This window comes from Sturnira hondurensis, unplaced genomic scaffold (genome assembly GCF_014824575.4).
Source record: "Sturnira hondurensis isolate 20B ecotype Veracruz unplaced genomic scaffold, ASM1482457v3 Scaffold0013378, whole genome shotgun sequence".
In the NCBI taxonomy this organism is placed as follows: Eukaryota; Metazoa; Chordata; class Mammalia; order Chiroptera; family Phyllostomidae; genus Sturnira; species Sturnira hondurensis.
Genome location: NW_028086009.1, coordinates 1,402,830 through 1,429,379, shown reverse-complemented (window position 1 = coordinate 1,429,379; position 26,550 = coordinate 1,402,830). Strand labels below are relative to the sequence as shown.

Genomic DNA, 26,550 nt, shown 5'->3' with positions numbered 1-26,550 from the left:
CTCAAAATTTCACTGGAAAGCTGTTTATGGAAACATGTATTTCCAATTATTTTACCACTTTAACAGCTCTCTTCATTTTGGTGAATGCCCTACTAATTTGCATGCTCTGTGCTATTAGAGAGTTTATTTTCAACTTTAAACACTTCCATTTTCCATAATTGTCATAATATGCAACAGTTGTATGTTGAATCAAGTTGTGCTTTTTCACCTGCTCCAAAATTAGTGTATTGTTTCTTTCTTTCTTTCTTTTTTTTTTTTTTGTTGGAGTCTCTTGGAGAATGTCAGGATGAAGGTGTGAAAGTATAGTTTTTTTGTTCCTTGAGTTTTTTTCCCCCCGGAGTCCAGGATTAGAAGGAGTTCTTGTTTATCTTTTAATAATAAGTAATATGGGGGGGGGACTTCATTCCCCCCCCAAAACACCCAAATTATCTTCTACAGGATGGGCCCCTTGTAGTACAACTAGGTGAGTGTTTTAGGAACCCATCTGTATCAGTGCACCAGCTTGCATTGTTGTGAGAGGCTATGTTCGGCTTTAGTGAATTTTGTTTGAAGACTCAAAAGTGTACCTGCTCACACTGAGCTGAGTGTTCAGTTTTTGAGCAAAAACAGCATGACCCCTGTGCCCCACCCTCCGTATTCACCTGACCTTGCCCTGAGCAACATTTTTTTGCTCAAAGGGAAACATTTTGCCAATGTGGAAGAGGTGAAACAAAAAAATGGCAAAAGCACTAAAATCAACGAGTTCAAGAATTGTCTTGAGCAGTGGGAAAACTGTTTCAATAGGTGTATTGCATTAAATGGAGAGTACGTTGGCCCTGTAGCTCACTTGGATTACATGCTGACCTATGAACCAACGGGCCATCGGTTCAATTCCCAGTCACAGCAAATGCCTGGGTTGTGGGCCAGGTCCCCATTAGGAGGTGTATGAGAGGCAACCACACACTGATGTTTCTCTCCCTCTTTCCTTCCCTTCCTCTCTCTAAAAATAGTAAAATTTTTTAAAATGGAGGGGACTTTGAAGGTGACTATAGTTTAAACATAAAAATAAATACACATTTTTAATAAATTTTAGGGGGGTGGGTCCCACCTTGTATTAACTTTGCCATCCCTATAAAGGCGTATCTGTTTATTGATTTTTGGAAAACTCCTTAGGTTTATTTGGAATAAGCATATTTACTAACCTGTGAGATAGTGTCTAATTTAATTCACCCACTGAGAAATTTATGAATTTCTTGATTCCTTTTTTTAACAATTGTGAACACCTGCAAGGTGTAGGATTGTGCTAGGTGTGTTCTTGGACCACCATTCAAGGATAGACTTTCATTCTTTGACTTCTCAAACCTGGTCTTATTGTGATAGAGAGTTGTAGGTGGTGATATTACACACAAAGGGGGAAAATGACCAGTTAAATTGGTAATGTTTCTGGGGAAATGACAGTTCTAATCTTGAAGGAGTTTAGTTTTCTTATTGTATCAAAGTGAAATGGCCAACTGAATTTTATCAAGAAACAAAACGGAAACTTAGTTTCATAGGGCTTTGTAACAAAGTACCAAAACTTAGGTGGCTTAAAAACCACAGAAATGTTTGTCTCAGCAGTCTGGAAGGCTCTAACTCTGAAATCAAGGGGTCAGCAGGGCCTTGCTCTTTCTGATAGCTCTAGGGAAGAATCTTCCATTTCCTTGAGTTTTTGTGTTTGCGTCAGTCTTTGGTGTTCCTTGCCTTGTTGACGCATTGCTCCAGTCACATGGCTGTTTCATCCCTGTGTGCCTTTGCATCTGTCTGTCTGTCCAAATTTCAAATTTGTATTATAATACCAATCACAATAGATTAGGGCCCACCAGTGTGACTTAGTTTTAACTTAATTACCTCTGAAAAGACCCTATTTACAAATGCCACATTCTGAGATACCTGGGATTAGGACATCAAATATTTGGACAGAGTAGGAGGGGATGAATACCATTCAGTGTATTATAGAGACCGTGCCAAACTATGGGTAAGTTGCAAGATAATTTATTCACTATTGATCCTGGAAGACTTTCATGGTACAACTAATAACCTTTAGAAATGGATGGAATTAGAGAACTTTAGGCAAGTGGAGTAGCATGAACAAGAATTGTAATTCTTAAATGATTTTAAAAAATTTCTGGCAGTCTTCAGAAAGATAAAATGCTTAACTTAATGTCTTTATGGACACAAGGTCATAAACCAACTCATTTTCAAAATTCACCTTTTGTTTCTTGCAGTGGATTCGGGTACTGTTCATTGAAATAAAGCTTTGTGAGAAATCCAGAGTTTTTCTGCTTAAGTGGTGAGGTAACAACAGCAGTGATTTTTTTTTCCCAGTGGCTAACAGTGTACCTGTAGCTAATGTGGAATGATTTTTAATTTATTGGCATTTTGAGAGGATATTGATAACAGAGGCCATAAAGCAGTAGGAATGGTTTCAGGATCACTACTAATTGCAATGTTGTGAATTTTATTTTAATAATTTGGCTAGGAGTTTTAGGTAACTAAAGATATAGAAGGATCAAGTTTTGAGAGAAATATTTTTATCTTTTTCTTTTATTTCTAGTTGGAAAATGGATATACTTTATTTGACTATGATGTTGGACTGAATGATATAATTCAGCTACTAGTTCGCCCAGACCCTGATCTTCCTAGCACATCTAAACAGACCGATGTACAAACCAAACCCTGTTCTAATACTCCACCTAAAGTGAAGAAAGCACCAAGGGTGGGATCTTCTACTCAGCCATCTACATCAGCTCGTGATTTTCTCATTGATCCTGGCATTGGACTATATAAGGTATGTTTTCTTCAGAATTCTTGTTAGCTGTGAGAGTACAGATGTCTGTTTTCTCAGGATATTGTGAACAAGTACATTGATTGCCATTTGAAAGTAAAGGGCTGTTGATACTTTAAAAAAATTTTTTTTTAATTGTAAAATCTAGCCCTGGCTGGTATGGCTCAGTGGGTTGAGCACCAGCCTGTGAACTGAAGGGTCACTGGTTCGATTCCCAGTCAGGGCACATGCCTGGGTTGTAGGCCAGGTCCCTGGTTGGAGATGTGTGTGAGGCAACTGATCGATGTCTCTCCCTCCCTTCCTCTCTCCCTTCCTCTCTCTCTAAAAGTAAATAAATAAAATTTTTTCTATAAAAATTGTAAAATACATAGGTGAATGTGTAAAATGTGTATGTACACTTTAAAGCATAATATACCTGTGTAATTCCAGCATGGTTAAGGAGTAGAATGATGCCAGTTCCTTTTTAAAACATCCTATGTGCTCCTATCAGAACACATCTCCCTCTTTTTCAGAACTAGAAAGGAACTTGTTCTTTTATGGTAATTTTCTTGTTTTTCTGTATTGTTACGAATGTACATATCTCTAAACAGTATGTTTTGTTTTGCTTGTATTTGGGTTTTATATAATGAAATTCTGCTTTTTCTCAACTGTGAGGGATTTTCATGCATAAAACTTTATTTTTCACTTATGTTATTTTATTAACACCTCACAGTATATTTAATCTGTTTATGAGCTATTTGAACTGTTCCATTTTCAGTTATTTTAAATAATTCTGCTTTGAACCTTCTATGTGTGTCTTGATGCACATGTTCAAGAATTTCTCTAGGAATTTAATCTATAAATCGAAGTGCGGGTCATTTACTCATAGGACAAACTGCTCTTTACTTTATTCCATTGGTATGTTTGCCTGTCCCTGTGGCCATACTGTTCTAAATACTGTAGCACTGTTTTGTTACCTCCCTTTCCTTCATCTCCAAATTTAATATCCCTTCAAGGGTGTCTTGATTTTGGGATTTTAACACCTGCATGTGAAAATTTTAGAATTAGTTTGTCAAAACTCTACAGATAAATGATGTCGGGTTTTGATGGGGGTCGTATGTAGATCAGCTGAGAGAATTGACATCATTACAATAATTGTCCTTCATTCATGAACATGAACAATATCCCCATTAATCTAGATCTTTGCTATCTTAATTATTTTTCTCTTTATATATGTTTTGATTTCTAATAGCTTTTTAATGCTATTATAAATAGATATCTTTTAAAAGTGTGATTTATATGTTAATGTATAGAAATGGAATTTATCTATTGACCTTTGTATTCAGGAACTTTTTCAAATTCTAATAAATTTGTTAGAAATAATCAAATAACAGTTTTGCTTCATCCTTTCCTATCCTTCTAACACTTTTCTTAATTCTTATCAGTTGAGATAAATTGGGACCAAGACTCAATTTTTCAGAGAATTTTCAAGGTTAAAAATTAAAAATTGGTAGATGAAGTGAATTATTTCAGAAAATGAAGATGATTTGGATCTATGAAAAAATGCAAACAGATCCATAAATATGGAAAGAATCAAGAATACTGGCAAAGAGCTATACCTCAAAAGTACTTGATTCAGGTGGCTACATTGATGAGTTGCTTTAAACCTATGAAGAATGGGTCATTATAATGTTACCTTTTTTTTTTTTAATTGTTCAAGTACAGTTGTGTCCATTTTCATCCCACCTTGGCCTCCCACCCCACCCAGCCCCACCTCCCACCCTCAAACCTACCCCCTTTGGCTTTGTGCATGTGGCCTTTATACATGTTCTTTGATGAACCTTCCCTTATTTTCCCCAATTATCCCTCTCACCCCTCCCCTCTGGTTATGGTAAGTTTGTTCTTTAATTCAGTGTTTCTGGATATATTAGCTCGCTTGTTTGTTTTGTTGATTAGGTTCCACTTATAGGTGAGATCATATGGTATTTGTCTTTCACCACCTCATTTGTTTCACTTAGCATAATGCTCTCCAGTTCCATCCCACAGCGTAAAAAAAATGGGAAGCTCCCCCCTTTTTAAAAGAATAAATGTATTGTAACACTGATAACAAATATGTGACAAAAAGCACACCAGTGTTGCTACATGTTGATGTAAAGCCTAAGTTATATTTAGCAAATAAAATTGTCACAGTATATTAAAAGAACATAGTATCTTGATCATGTATGGTTTGTTGAAGCAGGATAATTTATTATTATAATGTATTTTAATATAATTCATCATATTAACAAACCAAAGAAAATAAATGATCTAATCTGAAATGTTTTCTAAAAACATCTAAGTACAAATTTGAATTCATTTCTGATTTTTAAAAATCTTTGGTAAGAGGAACAGATGGAATAAATGAATATTTTTAAACCACACCCAACATTGTGTTTAATGGTGGGGAAGAGCCAGAAGCATTTTCATTAAATGTGGGAACCAGACAAGAAAGCCAATAAATGCTGCTATTGTTTAACATCTTTCTAATGTATTAGATAATACAGATACACAGGAGAACAATCAAGTGTGAGTATGGAGAAGGCGAAGTTACTACTTATGGATACCTGAAAAAGCTGAGAAAATAAACATTGGAGCATTATGAGCAATCAGTAAGGTGGCTATATAAAATACCAGTAGCTTCCTTTGCTACAATCATTTAGTAAAATAGAAAAATATTGCAATAACAAAACAGTTTGGGAATTAACTTACATGATATAGGCAAGATATAAGTTAAAACAGTGCTTTAAGTAGTTCCCACAAAAATCAGACAGGGCCATTAATATTGAAAGCCCACTTGCATATTATTTTGTATATCACTCATTGATTTCATCCCTCTTCAGTTATCAGTACTTTCTATGTTGATATTTTTTACATTATTACTTTTAAATAACTTGTTATTTTAGAAAATTTAGATTTATAGTATAGTTGGAAAGATACTAGTTTCCATGTTTCCTATGCCCAGTTTGCCCTTTTATTAGCATCTTACATCAATATGGTACATTTTTTATAATTAATGAGCCATATCTCCTTAGCTTTTTCTTCATATCCTTTTTCTGTTCCAGAATTCCATCTAGGATGCATTACATTAAATTAGTGTTATACTAAATAGTTGTCACGTCTTTATAGGCTCCTCTTGACTGTGACAGTTTCTCAGACTTTGATTTTGATGGACAACACGATTTTGAGGTGTACTGGTCAGGTATTTTGTAAAATGTCCTCTGTTAATATTCATTATTTTCCTCATCCTTAGACTGGATTTAAATATTTTGGGGAGGAAGAACATAGAGATAAAGTGGTATTTTTCATTGTATCATATCTAGGGGTATGTACTATCAACATTCTATTTGCTAATTATAACTTAGGTTTTACATCAAGAGTAACTTATCACTGTGAACTTTAGTTCCCTAACTGATGTAGTGTTTGTCAGGTTTCTTCACTGTGAAGTTACTCTCCCACCCCCCATCCCCTGCACCCCTTTTCATACTATATGTAACCTTTGAGATGAAGTCACTATTTGGAGCCCACAAAGTGGATAGATCAGTACTTCACTTCCTTGTGGGCAGATTATCTACAAAAATTATTGGGAATTCTTCTGCATGGGAGACTGTTCTCCTCTGCTTCATTTATTTAGTCAGTCACATTAGTATGGATCTTTTTTCCTGTGTGCCTATGATAAGCCCTCATTATTGTGGGGTTTGTTTTGGGGGGGGTTGTTTTGGGGAGGGAGGTGGGTTTTTTGTTTGTTTTTTTCTTGTTAAAGCACTTTCTTTCTAGTACTACAAGGACCACCAGGCTCATTTTGTGTATTTCTTCCTGTAGTCCTGGAATCAACCATATCCCCAAGGAGCCTTGGTTCCTTAATTGGAGAATGGTATTAGAAACCAAGCCAGACTCCAGGGTATACTCCTTGCTAGGGGAATCTTTACTTATAGGGCACTTAGCTGACAGAGCAAGGAAATATATGTATGTATAGTAACTCTTGTATATCCATATGTCAATATTTATGTAACCATCTGTGTTTATATTAATCTTTTTATTTTTTTAATTTTTATTTTTAATCTTACACTATTTTTAACTTTGGTTAAGGGCAGCAGTTTAGAGGCCAGTACTTTTGACTTGATTTGTTTTGGACAGTGAGGATATGAATTTGTTCTCATAGGAAGGCCAGTTTATGTACCTACAGATCAGAGATTAATCAAGGTTAAGCAGTTTTGGTCAATTTAAATTGTTTCTGTTTAACACACTTCTCAATACCCTGTCATATCCCCTCCCCCAAATCTAATGTAGAAGTGCATTATGAAAAACTACTTCCCTCACCACATCCTTGCTCTTTATTTTCAGTGTTAGCGCTTTGGCTATCAACTATTTCTGGCACCTAACTTTTCTTTTTAACATTTCTTATATTTTGTATTAATAAGTAGCAAAGATGTTAAGGACTTTACCTTTGTTATTAGACTTGGTTTCAAATTCCAATGCAGTGGTTTCTGAGTTTTACAAACTTGGTCAGTAAATGTTACATTGTCTCTCCTTCATTTAGAAACACATTTGTGAACCCGGCACTTAAATTCTTAAGAGGCTACTGTGTTTTGTGAACACATTTAGCCAAAGGTGCATTTAACCTTTTTTGTTAGTTCAAGAGTCTAACACAGACTTAACATATTATCTCTTTTTTTGGTGAAGCTCAGTAATTGTCATAGGTATTTGAAATTTAGACTAGTAACCTTTTTTAAAATCTGGAAGTGCTTATTTCTGTTTCTGGATACTTTATTCATTGAATGAATATTTGAATATGTAGTATATATGTGTACTAGGTATTAGAAATAGAGGGGTAAGCAAATGATATTGCCTCCTGCCTTTGTGGAATTTTATTAGATATTTATTTTTTGCTAACCTGAAAATGCTGAGAAGCTGCTACTTTAAAAAAATTGATTTTAGAGACACAGAGGAATTGGGGGATGGGGGAGAGAGACATTGTTGTTCCCTTTATTTATGCATTCATTGGTTGATTCTTGTCTATGCCCTGACTGGGGATCATACCTGCAACCTTGGCATATCCAGATGATGCTCTAACCAACTGAGCTACCTGCCCAGGGTAAGCTGCTACTTTTTAATTGATTTATTTTGAATTTGCTTTAATTTTGTCTGTTATCCTTAAAGTAGGTATCTGTATAGTAAATACATTAACATTTCATTAAGTTGTTTCTAGCACTTAAAAATTGGGAGGCTTCCCCCACCCCTTTATCTTGAATTCTTATATACGTCACTTTTGCTTCACAAAGATTTTCCTTTTATAGACATAGAGTTTACTCTAAGTAAAAAATTTTTATGTTTGGACAAACAAATTTGGGGGCTTTTCCTTCCTTTTGCATAAAATTGTCTTTGGACCTCATAATAGGTAGGTACAAAAAGAATTTTCAAATCAGTATTAGGTAAACACTAAACTTAATAATTAAGATGAAATTTTAATCTGAAGTTATAATCCAATATCATTGTTCTTTTGCTGTTTGGTAACTTAGAGCAACATTTGGTCAGTCTCAGATGTCTTTTCATATATTGTAAGGAACTAAATATCACTTCACATTTGGAGAGGTTGGAGAAGATTGTGCAGAGGTTTGGTCCACTTATTCCTATTGTATAATACAAATTGGATGACACTGACTCTAGAAAGTAATTTATTTTTCTGAAACAAGGTGAACTTTTGAGATGTAAATTTATTTTAAGTTTGTCTTTTGGATGTAGAGTTTTGTACAACTCATTAGTTCCTACTTTGAAATGACTGTCATCATTGCCTAAATATCTATTTATACTGATGGTAGTAAGCTTTTAGGATAGTAAGCTTTTTTTCTGTCTATGTGTGTGGCACTGCTGAACATCTTACATGTTTTCTTATACAAAACAAAAAGGAAAATTACTGATAATTACCACTAAGTAAAAAATCATGATATCTTAGTATTTTCTGACTTGTATCTACAGAACAACTCTGCCTCTTGATATTTAACCTTTTTTAGTATGAAACTAATTGACAGTAAAAAAAAGTAGGGCTTAATGAAATATTGTGAAATCAATGACCATAAACACTACACAAACTAAGAAATAGAATAATTTTCCTCAGGAACTTCACATGTGCCCTCTATTGATTATAATTCCTTCTTCCCTCTTATAACTATCCAAACTTCTATGGTAATCATTTCTTTGCTTTTTATTAACTTTATCCTACTAATTGTGTAAAAACTTCTTAAGAACCTTACATATACACAATGGAATTCTATGCAGCAGGAAGAAAGAAGGAGCTCCTACCCTTTGCAACAGCATGGATGGAACTGGAAAGCATTATGCTGAGTGAAATAAGCCAGGCGTGGAAAGACAAATACCATATGATCTCACCTTTAACAGGAACCTAAACAAAACAAACATGCAAGCAAAATATAACCAAAGACACTGAAATAGAGACCAGGCAGACAGTGAACAGAGGGGAGAGGGGAGGGAATTTCAGAGAAAAGGGGGAAGGATTTACAGGAACTAGTATAAAGGACACATGGACAACAACTAAGGGGGGTGGAAAAGGGAGGGAGGTGGGGAGCACTGGGGATGGAGTGGGCTGGGATGAGAGTAAAAGACAGAAAATGGTACTTGAACAATTAAATTTAAAAATTAAAAAACTTAACCTTTAACTTATGTGTGCATCCTGATTTTCCTCTTTCTGAACTTCATGTAAATGGAACCATGTTAACATTTTGATTTCTAACTGAAGAAATATAATCAGAGAATCAAGGTCAGAGTTGGAGAAACCTTTATCCTTATAGCTCCCACTTTTAGCTGTGTTATCTCCTGAGGGCAAGTATATTCCACTTATGAACCTCATTGGAAAATAATAATAACTATATTGTAATTTTAAAGGAGGTAATGTACATAACAGTAAACTGCTAATGTGTTTACTAAGCAGAATATGGCAATGAGATGAGTTTTAATGAGTCTTAGCATTGAACATATTGATACTTCATGGAAGGAGGCAGTTGTTCATCTGTGCCTACTGTGTGCTGTTAAATTGGCACATTATTTGCATTTTGTCACCTAAAATACAATAACACTGCTAACTGTTAGGTAGCCGAGGTGGCTAAGAAAGGACCCAGAGCCAGAAAAGTCCAATTAAGGGCTTTTATTCCAGGTGGGACACTGGGGTGACAGACCCACAGGAGAGGGTAGAAGGGTGTTTAAGGTTGTAACAGACCCCCCGGGGGAAGGTGAGTCACCCCAGGGTGATCTGCTGATCTGCTCCAGGTGTCCTGGGTATCTGATCAGAAAGGGCTGATTCTTTAGAAAGCTTGAAGGGGAGAGGGGAGGGGGCAGTGCGGATTCAGCTGGCTTCAGCAGGATGCCACTGGCTATGCCTCAATTTCTTCTGATATGAGGAATCTGGTGGTCAGGTATTTAGCGGGTGACATGTGCCTTCTTTGTTCCCGCATAGGTGGTGGCTTAGGTGTATGTCCCTGTACTTTCTAACACTAAGTATGTTATTTTATTAAAAAGCTGAGGTTGAGACAGCTTAAGTAACTTGTCCAAGGTTATACCTAGTAGGTAATAGACAAGGAGTTAAACCTGGGTTTATCTCTACAGCTGGTATGTTTTCCACAGGACATAAAAAATGTCTAGAAGTATTATCCTCCCTTCCCACCCCCCAAAAACAGTATACCAGCACATATAGTACATCCTAAAATATTTGCTTTTGGTATTGTTTTATTTTTTAATGATTTCTCTTGGTGTTCCATACTTCAGATTATCTACAGATGTATGTAGATGTACAGATGTATACAGATGTATATCTGTAGATATATTTGTCAAATACTTGGACATGGAAGACTCTTCTCTAAATGTGGCTATATTTTTGACATGAATAAATTCAGATCTTAGGCTTAGATTGATATGATTGGGCTTTCTTCTTTAACGACGGACTTGTTAGCTCAAATACCTTTTGAGGTGACCCGTGAATCCTCTGGGGGGGGTTGTCCTCTTTTATGATGTTTTATCATATTCTGGAGTGTTGGCTTGTTAGCTGAGGATAGACTTTCTATTTTAGGGCTAGGTAGGAAGAAACAGTAAGCAACTTGTCTGTGAGCTTGCCTTTCATATATACAAATGAACCAATCCAAACTCTACAACCCCAGCTGTCTTCTTTATCTAACTCCTACATACCAACCAATATTCCTGTGCTCTAACCACGCAGGGTCAGCTGCCAGGCAATTAGAGACCACCCCTATATCCCAGAGCCTGCCAGTGTTATTCAGATTAGCCATTCATAAACCATTTTCCCTGCCCTCCCTTACCTTTTACATGGAAAACAGCAATAGTCTCTGGACAATGCTTTCCATGCTCCTTCTGACTTCTTACCAAACTTGGTGCTTTCTCTTTTTGGCCCTGCCTGGAATGCTGCCTTCTCTTTGGAAATGTAAGTAATTCTTCCAGTGGCATTAGCCTGTCCATGTTGTCAGTTACTGCCACTAATTAAAGTCCATAGGTGCAGTTGAGACCCCCCACACACACACACACATTGTTTTCCTCTTTATCATTTTGTCTGTTTTTTATTGCTCTTTTCTGACTAATTACTTTTAGATTCTTTTCCTTTTTAAAAAAATAGACTTTGTTTTAGAACAGTCCTAGGTTCACGGCAAAATTAAATGAGAAGTACGGAGTTCCCTTACTGACACATGCATATTCTTCCTCATTATCAACCTTACCCACCAGAGTGGTACATTTGTTAGAATTGATGTACCTACATTGATACAGCATCACCCAAAGAACAGAGTTTACATTAGGGTTCATTCTTGGTGGTGTACATGCTGTGGCTTTGAACATACTTTTTAGTTCTTAATTCAACTGGATAATAAGAAAGTTACCATGGCAGTATCCTCTGTTTTCAAGTTAATCATACAAGTTTAAGTATTCTCTTCTGAACCATCTCTTCAAATCCCAGGTTTTACGGAAGAACTTAAACCCCTTGCAGGCAATTTGATCCATTAATAGAAGAATTTGTAGTTCTTGTTTCCAGTTATAAATCAAGGGTTACTCAAAAGAATGCCTTACCTTTATGAACTGATAAGTTCTCTCATGTGTGATATTTAAGCAGTAGCAGTATTTTTAGATTGACTTGGGTTTCAGTTAACTCTAATTTGTTGTCAAATACTAAGATACCCAGATACTAGATCTGCATGCTGGTTTCTTTCTGGTTTTAATTTACTGATTTGGGGAGAGAAACATTGATTTGTTATTCCACCTATCCATACTTTCATTGGTTGCTTCCTGTATGTGCCCTGACTGGAGATCAAACCCAGAACCTTGATATATCAGAACAACATTCTAACCAATTGAGCTATACCCAGCCAGGGCTGCATGCTAGTTTCTTATTTTTGATAGGCAGATTAAATATTTCATTTGTACCTTACACTGTTCTCAATTCCTCAGTGAGGTTTATGTTGTTCAGTGTATTTTTGCCATGACTGTTTTCATACCAACTATGCTCCATTCTCTTTCAGAATGATAATGTATAGTGCTGTATGAAACGTCTTACATTTTGCTGCGAAAGAGTAGTAGCTTCAGTTTATTCTCCCAAGTATGATAGACCTTAACATTGATTATTTTTTTTGTTTTAGCTAGTGTTGCCTGTAAGAAATTAAAAGTCTTTAAACTGAACAATAGCTGTTAAAAAAGAAAAGAGCCTGCTTGTGTCTGTTTAATGCATGAGTTAATTTATACAATATATACCATGTTCATCTCTAATCGTTGCAATGTTTAGCCTGGTTGGCCCTTAGGTCTTTTCCTTTTCTTCTAAATTCTTCATTCTTAATGTTATAATGAACTATGTCTTTCAAGATGTTTCATTGCTACCATGTTCACAACATTCGATTGTTTTGGTCAAATGTGGTACCTGTTCTGGTAGTGATAGTTAATAATTTTTGGTTTTGTCTGTATGCCCTCTATCTTCTATATTAGTTTCATGGTTTGAAACCTTTTTATATTTTTAATTATTTTCTTAGTTTGTCACTTAACCTTTGAAGTTCCCATTTACCTGCTTTGTCATCTTGTGGCAAAAACATTAACTTCAAGGTCAAGATGTCTTCAAATTGTAGCTTTACATTTTATTAGCTTTCACTGGATGGAGCAAGTTAACTTGTAAGCCTTTGTTTCCTTATCTTGTAAAATAGGAATTATTAATCATTAAGGTTGCTAGAGTTAGCCAAGCCTAAGTAAAGGAGCCTTGCATAATATCTGACAATAGGTATTTTTAGGATATACTGCCCCCTTACCTCTGCCCCATTTGTCAGAATTCTTTTGGATACCTTAAGTAGTCTCTTACACCCTCAGGAGGACCTAGCTTGACTAGGTGATGATCTAGTATTAGTGATGCCATTTTCTTTCTTTCTAATAGGCCTTTTTTTGTTACTTTCTTTTTTAATTTTGAAATATATTTTATTGGTTATGCCATTACAGTTGTTCTATTCCCCCCTTCATTCCCCTCCACCCTGCACACCCCCTCACACCCACATTCCCCCCCTTTGATTCATGTCCATGTGTCACAAGTTCTTTAGATTCTATATTTCCCCTACTATTCTTGCCCTCCCCCCTATCTATTTTCTACCAACTGTCTATGCTACTTATTTTCTGTACCTTCTCCTCCCACTCCCCTGTTGCTAACCCTCCATGTGACCTTCATTTCTATGGTTACCCTCCTGATCTAGCTGTCCTCTTAGTTTGCTTTTGTTTTAGGGGTGGTTGTTAATAACTGAGTTTGCTGTCCTTTCACTGTTGGTATTTTTTATCTTCTTTTTCTTAGCTAAGTCCCTTTAACATTTCATATAATAAGGGCTTGGTGATGATGAACTCCTTGAATTTGATCTTATCTGAGAAGCACTTTATCTGTCCTTCCATTCTAAATGAAAGCTTTGTTGGATAGAGCAATCTTGGATGTAGGTCCTTGCTTTTCAGGACTTGGAACACTTCTTTCCAGCCCCTTCTTGCCTATAAGGTCTTTTTTGAGAAGTCTGCTGACAGTCTGATGAGAACTCCTTTGTAGGTGACTGTCCCCTTATCTCTTGCTGCTTCTAGAATTCTCTCCTTCATTTTAATTTTGGGTAATGTAATTATTATGTGCCTCAATGTGTTCCTCCTTGGGTCCACCTTCGTTGGGACTTTCTGAGCTTCCTGGACTTTCTGGAAGTCTATTTCCTTTGCCAGATTGAAGAAGCTTTCCTTCATTATTTGTTCAAATAAGTTTTCCACTTGTTGCTCCTCATCTTCCCCTTCAGATACCTCTATAATTCGGATGCTGGAATGTTTAAAGATGTCCTGGAGGTTCCTAAGCCTCTCCTCATTTTTTGAATTGTTTCTTCATTCTTTTCTGCTTGGTTGTTTCTTTCTTCTAGTCTACTCCATTGATTTGAGTCCCAGTTTTCTTTCCATCACTATTGTTTCTCTGTGCATTTTCCTTCATTTCACTTACAGTAGCCTTCATTTTTTTCATCTAATTTGCGACCAAAATCAGTCAGTTCTGTGAGCATCCTGATTACCAGTGTTTTGAACTGTGCATCTGATAGGTTGGCTATCTCTTGGTCGCTTAAAAGTGTTGGCTCTGTGGCTTTGATTTGTTCTTCTGTTTGAGCCATAATGTTTTGGTCAGGTCACGCCTGTTACGCGTGAGGGGTGGAGCCTCAGGTGTTCACCAGGGAGGGGCAACCCACATCCCTGGGTTGTGATGCTGAATGTGAGGGCGGGGTTAGAGAGGGAACAATGGCACTTGTACCACTCTTCCTCGGATTTCAGTCCCCTCTGTTGCTTCCCACAGGCAAATTGGGCCCTTCTGATGCTGGTTCCTGGGTGGGTGGGCTTGTGTACATTCTAGGACCCTGTGAGTCTCTCCAACAAACTCTCCTGTGAGGCTGGGAGTCTCTCCCAGCACCTTTTCAATCGGTGCTTTTAGGCTTTATTTCCCATTGTTGGGGCCCTGGGTTGCGATGTCTGTCTCACTGCCTGTTTTCGTCTGGTTTATTTGCACGCAAATGTGTCTGCGGTCAGCCAACTGCCTCCGTGCCTCACTGGGTCTGCTCATTTCCTCCCTGTGCCCAGGGTCTGTTAGCGCTTTGCTCCCAGATCTGCCAGCCACCACCTTTTCCTCCTGTGACCCCTCTCCACCAGCCACTGATTGTACCCCTCTTACTGGTCTGGATGCATGGTTGGACTTCCCATACAGTTCAGTTTTCTTCCTGTTCTGGTTGTGTCTTTGTTTCTAAATCTTTGTTGTCCTAAATTTTGGTTGTTCGAGGGGGCACAGTGTTTCCACCTACACCTTCATCTTGGCCAGAAGTCTTAATAGGGTTTTAAAAAAAGTTGAAGGGGTGTCTTTTGGTTACTGCTCTTGAAAGGACTGACCTTTTTTTTTTTTTTCCTTAACCAGCTTCCATATTGTAACTCTTAACTTCTCGTATATTGTTGTTCCTTTTATTATTGCATCGTGTAGTTCTGGATTATTGACTAGCCTTAACTACATCCGTTTTACATTTCATAGCTCTGTTCTTTTTATATTTTACCTTTGTTTGGGGGGTGTACTAAATAATGCATTTACTAGTGGTTACTGGAAGAACTTACCCATTTCTTTATAAAGGATTTACAAATTCTTCCCTTTGTACATGTGCACAATTCCCTCATTTTTTTGTTTTATTTTCTGTTTAATACTTTACTGTAAGTTATCTTTAGGATTCAGAATAAATTAATGGGACAGATTAATAACACAATCATAACACTTTAAAGTCCTGGTTGTTTGTGGATGACATTCTTATTGAATGACTTGGCAGAACACCCTTGGGTACATAAGAATTATATTTTTTTAAGTCAAATATGGAGTCCTGGCCAGTGGTTCAGTTGGTTGGAGAATCCTCCTGTGCACCAAAAGGTTGTGGGTTTGGCCCCCATTTGAGGCATGTACAGGAGGCAACCAGTCGATGTTTCTCTCTTACATCATCAGTGTTTCTTCCTCCTCCTGCTCTGTCTCTAAAGTCAATAAACATATCCTTGGGTGAGGATTAAAAAAGAAAAAAGTCAATGTAGACATGGGAGTAGTAAAGAAAACAACCATTCATTGAAGAAAATTTGGAGTAAAGTTAATTTATGTATTAGTATATAACAGATTTACAGTGTAATACAAAAATAATAGTTTTGATCTAATCTTTGAAATTAGTTTAAACCTGAGTAGCTGCAAATATTGTTAACCACAATAACCATAAAATAACCTGAGTTATATTAAAGTTTTTGAAGCACTAACTAATTTTAAACTCTTTTTAGGTAAATGAATTGGTGGATGCCAGAGATGTCGGCCTTGGTGCTTGGTTCGAAGCACGTATACATAGTGTTACCAGAGCTACTAATGGACATTCACGTGGCAAAACTCCACTGAAGAGTGGCAGTTCTTATAAAAGGACTAAAGGAAATGTAAATCATAATTCCAAAGAGAACACAAATAAATTGGACAGTGTACCCTCTACTTCTAACTCAGACTCTGTTGCTGCTGATGAAGACGTTATTTATCATATCGAGTATGATGAGTAAGTGCTCATGCTATTGAGGAATTCATTCATGTTTTTGTTTATAGTAGCAAAGCCTTCCATTTCAAGATTGCTTTCAAACAATAGTCTTTTGAAGAAATCACTTAGGGGTCTGTTTGTTTTATTTAGTGGTTCTAATATAAGGGCTTCGTAACACTCAGTTATCTCTGGCTTCTAGGTGGTTTGTTGTTTTTGGTATCCTAATACCTGGCTTAACATAGAAGTAAGGGTTTCTCTTTGTTTCTTCCTCTGTAATCTTTTTAATCTATATTTTAATAATATTTTAGAAAGTGTATAATAACATTAGTATAAAACCCGTTAGAGTGAGATTGAAATATTTTTTAAACAGCTTACTATTGAGATAATTCACAATTTATTAATTTAAAGGATACAATCCATTGGTTTTTAGTATATTCACAGGGTAGTGCATTACTACAGGCTAATTTTAGAACATATTTATCTCTTCCACCTCTCCAAAAACATACACAGTAGTAACTATTCAGTTTCTCTCCCCCAATGAAATGTTTTTAAATGCTTGTATGAAAACAATATTTAGAACTTACCTTGATTCTACACTGAATTATTTTCTTTACCTATTTGCAAAGTCTTTTTTTTTTAAGATGTTATTTACTTATTTATTTACCTTTAGAGGGGAAGGAGAGAGGGAGAGAAACATCAATGTATGGTTGCTTTTTGTGCATCTCCTGCTGGGAGTTGGCCTGCAGGGAACTGACCTGCAACCCAGGCATGTGCCCTGACTGGGAAGTGAACCGCGATCCTCTGGTTCGCAGGCCTGTGTTCAATCCACTGAGCTACACCAGCCAGGGTTTGCAAAGTCTTAATATAAAAGTTACTGTTGTGACAGATTTAGTATTTATTTGACACAATAAGTGGACTTAAGTCCTCAGTCAAGGGACACCTTAATATGTATACAAAATACTATGCTACCAAATCCTTGTCACATATAAGAGTTCAAGATCCTAAAGTGGTTGTGATTTTTCCTACCGCAAAAATTGCATAAAAGTCTTTGGTGTTCACTCAGATTTTCAGGATACCTGAAAAGGGATCAAAAGTAGATCCCTTGAATATTTGCTTTTCTGATATTTCTTGAACAATTTTGGCTAACTTGACAACAGGGCTTATTCAAATGAGCTATCATCCTGCTTTTTACTATAGTAGGTTGTAATAGAACTGATAACCAGATGACTGTTAAGATCTGAGATTGGCCAGGACTGACAATATTGGTAAATCAAGGCTGGAATAATTTGTGTGTTATTCACAATCAGTCTCTGGGTTACTGAACACCATTGCAAAGAGGCAAGAAACTATAGTATGGGGGCATTTAGCTATCTGTATATTTGCTCTCAACAAGAAGAATTCTTGATTTGAGTTTTGTTTCTTGAGTAGAATAAATAACTGGGAGGACTACTACCTAGTGTCTGATTCTGGTCAATAAAGAAGTTATTGTTTGGCAAGAAATATTGTACAGAATGGCACAGCATAGGAATAGGGTAAAAAGCTTTAAACACTAAATGAACTAAGGTTTTTTAGATTTTTACAGTTTCAGAGGCCCTTAGTTTTGGAGTAAGACCTTCCAAGGTATAGGCCTGAGTTTCATATAATAACAGAGCTCAAATCACAGTACCTAAGTGATTTTTTTAAAAAATCACTTTATGTTGTTTGTTGTTTTTTTAAATGAGAGAGAAAGTTGTCTTGATTAGAATGAATGTTGGTAAAAGAGAGTCTAAGTCCAGTATGCATGAAGGGACTGAAATTATCTGCCCTAAATAATTTTTCATGATGGAATTAAATGTATCATTCAATGCTGGCAACTTAAAGATAATGATGGTTGAATTTTTCTTTTTTCTTTTTTTTTACTTTGTTGTTCAAGTACAGTTTTCTGTCTTTTGCTCCCATCCCAGCCCTCCCCCCACCACTTCTACCCCCCCCCCCAGTTTTGTCCATGTGAACTTTCCTTAAGAAATAAAAGATAACAGAAACTTAATGGTAGATAAATATTATTCTCTTATTTTCATTATTTTTTTTTATTGTTGTTCATTCTTTTCTTTTGAAAAGAGAAAAGGCTGCCCTGGCTGGTGTGACTCAGTGGATTGACCACGGGCCTGCGAACCAGAGGATCCTGTTTTGATTCCTAGTCAGAGCACATGCCTGGGTTGCAGGTCATTTCCCGGCAGGGGACACACGATACATTGTGTGTCCTTGGCAGAGGCAACCATACATTGATATTTCTCTCCCTCTCCCCTTCCCCTCTAAAGATAAATAAAATATTTTTTAAAAAATAAAGACAAAAAGAGAAAAGGGTCCCCTGACTGGTATGACTTAGTGGGTTGAGTACCAGCCTTCAAACCAAAAGTCACTGGTTCAGTTCCCAGTCAGTGATTGGTTCAATTGAATTGAGCTGATTCAATTCAATTCAGTTGCTTGGGTTGCGGGTGAAGTCCCCAGTTGGGGGCATGCAAGAGGCAACTGATCCTTATTTCTCTTATATGTCAATATTTCTCTCCCTTTTTTCCTCCCTCCTCTCCCCTCCCTTTAAAAATAAATAAATCTTTAAAAAAGTAAAGAACTTTATAAAATTAAGTATAAGATAAATAAAATAGAGAGCTTCTAGATAAGAGTCTAAAATTAAAATTTTAAAAAAGGCCTAGAAAGAAACAGGTGACCCAGTATATAGATGTGATAACAAATCCTGTTAAAGTTTCATATTTTGTGGTTATTAAAAAAGTAAGTTAGAAACTATTGTAAATTACATGTTCACTTCAAGTTATTATACAAGTTCTTCCATGGATGGAGGATACATTGAAAAGAGTTTTTGGAGTGTATGGCTTAAGCAGTAGAATTAGAAATTTATATTGAGTGTAAGCTCCAAGTGGGTGAATAGAATGTGCCTATCAAATAGTTCTATTGTAAGGATATTTTAGCAGAAATAGGATATTTAGAACAAGCCCAGTGATGCTACTGTTTTATGAGGCTGGTTATTCCCTACTTGGAATGTTTTTCTTCTCCCATGCTTTAAGAACAGTATTAACACAACATAACATGGTGCGTCTTTAGAGTGGAGCCCAAAATGCGATAATGTAAAACCATCATGAAGAGTTGCTTAAGGAATTCTAAGTATTTAGCTTGAAAAGATTTGGAGCATGGTAGATTTCATATTTTAAAAGCTCTGTTTAGTAAGTTTCAGGATAACCTAAACTTCTACCAGTTAGATCTCTAAAGAAAGAGAATGGTCTGCCCTGAGAAGTAGCCAATAAATATACATTGGTCGTCTTTAACCACAGGCTGGGAGAATCAGTAGAGATGTTACATTGCCAAGACAACTTTTAAAGTTGGAGTGATTGGATTAGGTGACCTCTTAGTTCAGTATAATTTTTGCTTCCAAGGCAGTATCTCTTAGGTAATTTTTTGTGCTTTAACTTAATGAATAGGCTCTAGGTACTTATAGGGTATCATACCATTCCATTTATGATACTGATTAAGTATTCTTTTTTCACTCAGTGAACTACATTTTTCTTCTACCTAGTATAAGCTGAAAGTAACCTTTGAAAGTAAGTTGAAAATTAATCTGCTTCATTAATAATCACATCACCAAATATCCGAGTACAGTAGTGCAATTTGAACAGGTCATTGAACCAAGGGAGAGAAGTATCGAACATGGTACCAGGAACTTGCCTCGGGAATTCTTTTAGGATATACAGTGTTTGTCAGTTTAAAATGGCATGGTTTAGCCCTGGCTGGTGTAGCTCAGTGGATTGAGCGCAGGCTGTGAACCAAAGGGTTGCTGGTTCGATTCCTGGTTAAGGCATATGCCTAGGTTGTAGGCCAGGTCCCCAGTGGGGGCCACGTGAGAGGCAACCACACACTGATGTTTCTCTAACTCTCTTTCTCCTTCCCTTTCCCTCTCTCTAAAAGTAAATAAATAAAATCTTTAAAAAATAGTAAATAAAAATTGAATTTAAAAATTAAAAAAAAATAAAATGGCATGGTTTAAAAGCTATTTCATAGTGACCTACAGAGCTAACATATTACCAGACCAGATGAATTCTCAGTCTTTGTAATGAGTTTGTTGCTGGCCCAGAACAAAATAAGTTAGGTACATACACTCGTGCATCTTCAGTCCCTACTCTAGATAGATCAGACAGTTAAAAACACTTTAATCTCTGAGGAATGGTAGGTATTACAGATTTATAATATATTATTTCTAGGTAAAGGGGTTTCAAAAACAACCCCCCAAAAGTCCAAAATCTAGTAGTGGACATTGTTCTAAAATATAAATGAAATAAATTATTTCATAATTTTTCTCCATTTTTATCTCATAATTATAAATACAAACATTGTTAAGTTCATAAAGAGATTTGTTTGAAATGTTTTATGATTGAGTTTTACTGTTTGCAAGGGTCACTGTAGATTGATTCCTTGATGAACACGGACTAAATTATTGAGTGCTGCTTATGAAGATTTTGTAGTTTGTCGATCATAAGGCCTAGGTTAAGCTTGTCAACTTTGAGTCACATCTTGATGCAAAAAAAATGTATCTATAAAGCAGACATAAGTTAACATCAAAGTTTCTGGGACAAAGGAGATATTTGCGGGATTTTTTCCTGATTGCTATTCCATACCACTCATCTTTTGTCGCCTTTGTCTTAGCAAGAGTCTTGTGTTTTTAGAACTCAGCCAGCCAAGGAAGTACTTGGGGAGAAACAGTTGACAGTAGGAATGTTATATTTAGACTTTAGAGATTTAGATTCCACATGATTCTTAAATCCTCTTTAAGGTTTTTTAAAAGCACCCCATTAGAGGGCATTCACAACTTGGCTGGGAAGAGAGCTTTTTTCCTCCCAGAGTTGTCATTACAGGGGTGAGACTGTGCTTGGTTGAACCTGTGTTTTTAGTGGTATTTTGGACAGAAACGAGGAGCAGGGAATTCAGAAATGGCAAATGTCAAGGTGTAGTACAGGCATTTAGAAATCATTCAGTGGTTAAATGATTAATTTTAAAAGATTGAGAGAACATAGAATTTTACCTTATTTCATAGTAAGCTTATACTGTAGCTTTCGGCAAGTTGTATTTATTCTTATCAATTATCTTCTCTATAGTTAAGATATTTAAAGTTTAAAAATTTTCTCCCTGGCTGGTGTGGCACAGTGGATTGAGCATCATCCTGTGGATGCAAGGGTTGCTGGTTCTATTCCTGGTAGGGGCATGTGCCTGGGTTGCGGGCCAGGTCCTCAGTAGGGAGTGTGTGAGGGGCAGCCAATTGGTGTTTCTCTTTCTCCATTCCTTTCCTTTCTCTCTAAAAATAAATTAATAAAATTTTTAAAATAAAAAATTTTTGAGGACTCTGAACATCTAAATTCACAAAGCTGCGACTGGTCTTTTAAGAGAAGAGATCTAGAAGGCGTTTTGATGGAGACATGATGTTGACTGAAGGAAAGAAACAGAGGTGGAAAAAGACAGTGATTTCTTAAGTGTTTCTCATGGGTTATATATCTGTGGCATAGATCTTGTATGCCAGACTCTGAGCTTTTACGTGGATGCTTATGTAACTTTAGCACAAATGTTAATTACATTAATTCCTACATGAAGAAGCCATGCTTAAGTTGCCAAAGATCACATCTATAAAACGATCTGACTCCAGAGCCTGAGAGTTAACCAATATGCAAAATTGCCATGCAGCGTAAACATGCATGTGTGATCAGTAGCAGCCCACAGTTATGTTGTCTTCAAAGGTCAACCATTTTGTATGACCTCTAAAGACTTGCTTTAGACTGTGAGATTTAAAGACAGCAGCACACATACAACTTCTTGAGTTAAACTAGAGTTTTATAAGCAGCTGAGTCCACCCTACTGAATAATCCTTTTCCTGCTTTTTTACTAAGAAACTTCTGTTCTTAATGGATTTAGATACATTTGAATTAACTAGTAGTTCTCAACACTGACTATACAGGGTCTGGCAGAAGTAAGACCTGCTTGAGCATAGTTAGTAGGGTAATATTATGGGTGTAATAATTTATAGTTTTAATTTGAACATTGCACCTAAAATGTCATATGGTGTGCTTGAGTGTGCTGTTGTTATGTTACAGAATCACATGTTTATGATTTTGTAATAAAAGATTTTTATAATAAAAAGGGGGGGTATTTTTGCCCCACCCTGTATATCAGTTTTCTAGGAAGCTTTAAAAAATATCAGTGCCTATAGAACCTACCCTCAGAACTTCTGGTATGGTTGATCTGAGGGACCTCCAAGGCATTTGGGATTGGTGTTTTGAAAAGTTCCCCTGTGCTTCTAGTGTGCAGCCATGATTGAGAGCCACTGCCTTAGACAGGTGGTTCCAAAAATCATCCTTGGCCAGGACCATCTGCATCACTTGTTATAAATGCAAGTTCTTAGGCTCGCTTCAGACGTAATTAACCAATCTATGTGGTGGCCCAGATAATCTGTGTTTTAGTAAGTCCTCCAGGCAGTTGTGATGCACACTCAAGTTTGAGAACCACTCATTGAGATTATCTTTGGCCCAGCTTTATCAGTCACATGCTACTAAAGAACAAAATGGGGAAAAGGGGTTGATAGTTTAGCTAAATACAGTAAATACATTAAAGGCCAAAGGTGATGTGTAATACCTGACAAATCTGAGTGTTCATCCTTACTTTAGTTCTTGTCTGGGTGGCTTATGGCTTTTGTTCATTTTTCCATTTTGTTTTCATATAGACAAAATTATTCGAATTAAGTCTTTTTCAAAAAGAAATTATATTTCTTTCAAGCTAAATGATTTGTATGTAACTTAAAAGGAGGGGTCCATTTTACACTGTGTAGCCTTCATCTGTACTAACTTTGCATTGAAAGGAATGTCCATAATGAGTTTATGGGGAATTTATCTATTATGATGTGTTGGTATATCCTTGAATGGGGGGAAATACTCTGTAACAGATGCATATTTGTTCTGAGATCTAATCCTGGTTTTCCTGTTAAAATAGGTTCTTAAATATCCCAGTCATTCCAAGACAAGCTTTCTGAATTTGACAGTGTTAAACAAAAATCTTTCCTGATACTTTCATGCATCTGAGGATTCAGCATGTACCTTTAGTTAGTCTTACAGGCCAGTTAAAAAGGTGAATTTGAAAATGCTATTCTTGTTAGTGATTTGCTTTCTTTAATTGCTTTATTAAATTTAGTGGTCTAATTTAGAGATCTTGATGTATAAATTTTAGCTGATTTCTATAAAGAGAAGTAAGCTAGAAAACACCTGATAATGTGTACATGGAAGTATATATTTAAAGAAGAAAGTGCTTGTGAAAGTTTATTTATCATATCTTCAGAATGAATAATTATTGGCTGTAGCTAAGCAAAGCTGATATCCTTTAAACATGAGTAAATGATTGCTAAGAGTTTTCATAATGTCATGAAAATTACTATGGGATCTTCTGTGCTCCATGGTTTCACATTAAAATAGAATTGTCAGTTTACCTCAGAAACAAAGATTCTTTTTGTTTTGACTTTTTAGTAAATTATTCCAAAGTACCCTTTTAAAAGTGGAGTAGCTTAATCCAATAATTGTTAAAATAACAGTATGTGCGAGGCACTGTAGAAGTACAGTACCTTACCTGAGTTACCTCATATAGTCTTCATAAAAATTCAATGATGTACTATAAATGCTTTTTATGTGTACATTGGAAATAACTGAAATTAAAGAGGTTAAATACTAACTTGCCCGATGTTAGATAGGTAATAAATGGTGGGTCTGGAGTCAGAAAAATACATACTTGCAACCACTATACTGCAGCGTCTCTCATTTTGAGAGAAGCATGCTTACAAAATATTGTGAAATGTTCATGTAGCATATAGTGTTGTTTATACAATTTAGAAATTTTCTGTCAAGTTTTCCATATGTGCTTTTGCAGAACAGATAACCTCAAACCAAAAAATTTTTTACTTGGCCATAAACACCTGTGTGCCTTTTTCTGTGGGGAGAATCCATAGTCCATTAATATTAAAAGGATTTTTAAACCAAATAGGGTAAAATGCCTTTGTGTCATGGGAGTGAAATCAAATGGAAATGTTATAGCATCACTTAGGAACTTGGAGGGTAACTTATGCTAGGCTATAATGAGAAGCTCATCTGGCAAATGTCTTAAGATAATGTTGTCGTTGCTCCCAGCATCCTTTAAGATTTTTTGAGCTCTTCTCAGTGTGTGGTGCATGCTTTTGAGTAGCTTTAATTATGACTACTGTGAATAGAAGTCAGTGAGCCAATTCTGAATAAAATCAAGTGGTATTTTTAGATAAAAGTTTTTCTGTAGAGCAACAAAACTGATTTTCTTGAATGTATTGATATAGCAATCTATTTCTAAAGGAGTCCCAAAAATGTTCTGAGCAATGTCAGAATAATGATTTCTAGTTTTGGGTCAGTGTGGAGGGTGGGGAGTAGTAGATTTTCCTGTAAGCAAGCCAGAATGTTCTGTTGATCTTGAATACGAAGACCTACAAGGTGAGGTTTAGTTCCGGAACCCTGATGCAATGCCCAGGTTGCCCTCACTCACTCTTTCTTGGTTGTTACTAATATATTTACCAAAGACTGAGAGTATGTCCTCTAACTTTGTATGACTTGCAGCATTGTGAATGGATGATAACCAAAGAGGACAGAAGAAGTTAGGTCTGTGACCTTAACCATTGCTCTTCTATTGTGTTATAAGATCACTCAGTGCTTAGAAAAATGACTTTACAAATATCAGTTGATTTTTATATTTTACCTTTTCAGATATACACATCATCCCTTTACATTAATTAGTGTTTCTCAAAAAGGTCTTCACCAACACTTCAGATTCACCCAGGTGTAAGGTATTTAAAGTACAGATTCGTGAGGATCATTGAACCTCACTCTTACTCCCTGAATTGGGTGGGTCAGGGGTAGATGCCAGGGGCCTTTTAAGTACACTGAGCAGTGGTTCTCTTACTGGCTGTAAACGAGTAGTGCAGGCATTAGATTAGAATTTGGTTTGAATTCTCTAGGGTTTTGGTTTATCAGTAAATTTTTTGTTTAGTTTGTACTCTTCCAGCTTTTATTTTCTCATCTGTAAATATGATTGACTTTCTTTTTTCCCCCTAATAACCTTGAAATGTACCTAGTAATAACAGAGTCAGATTTCTTGGATTTAATTTATTAATAAAGCCAGGTTATTTTGGTAAGTATTCTTAAGTAATATGGATTTATCTTTGGTGTAGGTATTTTTAATCGAATTACATTGTTTCCATTCTCAAAACAATTATTGAACATTGTTACTATGTTCTACAAATGAGATTTATTTCCATGTAAAATGCTACTGTAAGCAGTTTTAAATAAGTTATTCTTAATTGTCTGTGAGTGAGCTTTACATTTAAAGTGTAAAACTTAGTAATGTTATCTATTAGAATAAGAAATGCTTTCTTTTTGCATGTGGTATGATATTAAAGATTTGCCAAACTAGAACATGCCTCCAGATAAATGGTGTCCTTATTTAAGCATATTAACACCAGGAAGCCATGTTTTGAAGGAAGATTTCAATACTATTAATACTTAGTACAGTTTGAGTTTTCTAAAATTATTAGTTGGCTTAAAAGCCACCTAAGAAAATACAGTTTTATATTTTATAATAAACCTATTTTTAAAATAGTGCTTAATCAATTGCCCTGAAACTTAATTCCTCAGACTTTACTCAATGATTATTTTGTCAATAATTTATCTTATACCTATATTAGAATAATACCTTGACTTCAGGTTCTGAGAAGAAGAGGTCGTGTAGTACAGGAGAAAGAAGAATCCAGTTTTCATTCGTCCATAGATACAGGGTTGGCCCTCAGCTAAGTGTAGGTAAAGTTGGCCTTGACTCATTCCTACCTCTCTATGCTTCAGGTCTTTGGGGATATCTTGAGCCCTATTTTAGAAGTTGTTCCAGCTTCTAACATACTTCCCAAAATGTTTCATATAGTCACCTGCACAGTTTTCCCCTGTACAAATGCTGGAAAAATCAGCTGCTGAGACTAGTTTGCACTGGTTATCTTCAGCCATACATTAGACCTTATGGGGGTTAGGGAGAATGCTGTGTTGGAGGACTGCCTATACTTAAAAAAGATACTTTTTCTTGACT

The 26,550-nt window shown here is 36.1% G+C and overlaps 1 protein-coding gene across 1 annotated transcript in view; it reads left to right on the top strand.

Moving 5' to 3' along the window:
- The window catches only part of UHRF2 (ubiquitin like with PHD and ring finger domains 2), an 86,565-nt gene that overhangs the window by 3,731 nt on the left and 56,284 nt on the right, over positions 1–26,550 (top strand). The window contains exons 2-3 of the mRNA XM_037061401.1: positions 2,573–2,806; positions 16,148–16,407. Of these exons, the coding sequence (XP_036917296.1) occupies positions 2,573–2,806; positions 16,148–16,407 (494 nt within the window). The remainder of the gene's footprint in view (positions 1–2,572; positions 2,807–16,147; positions 16,408–26,550) is intronic.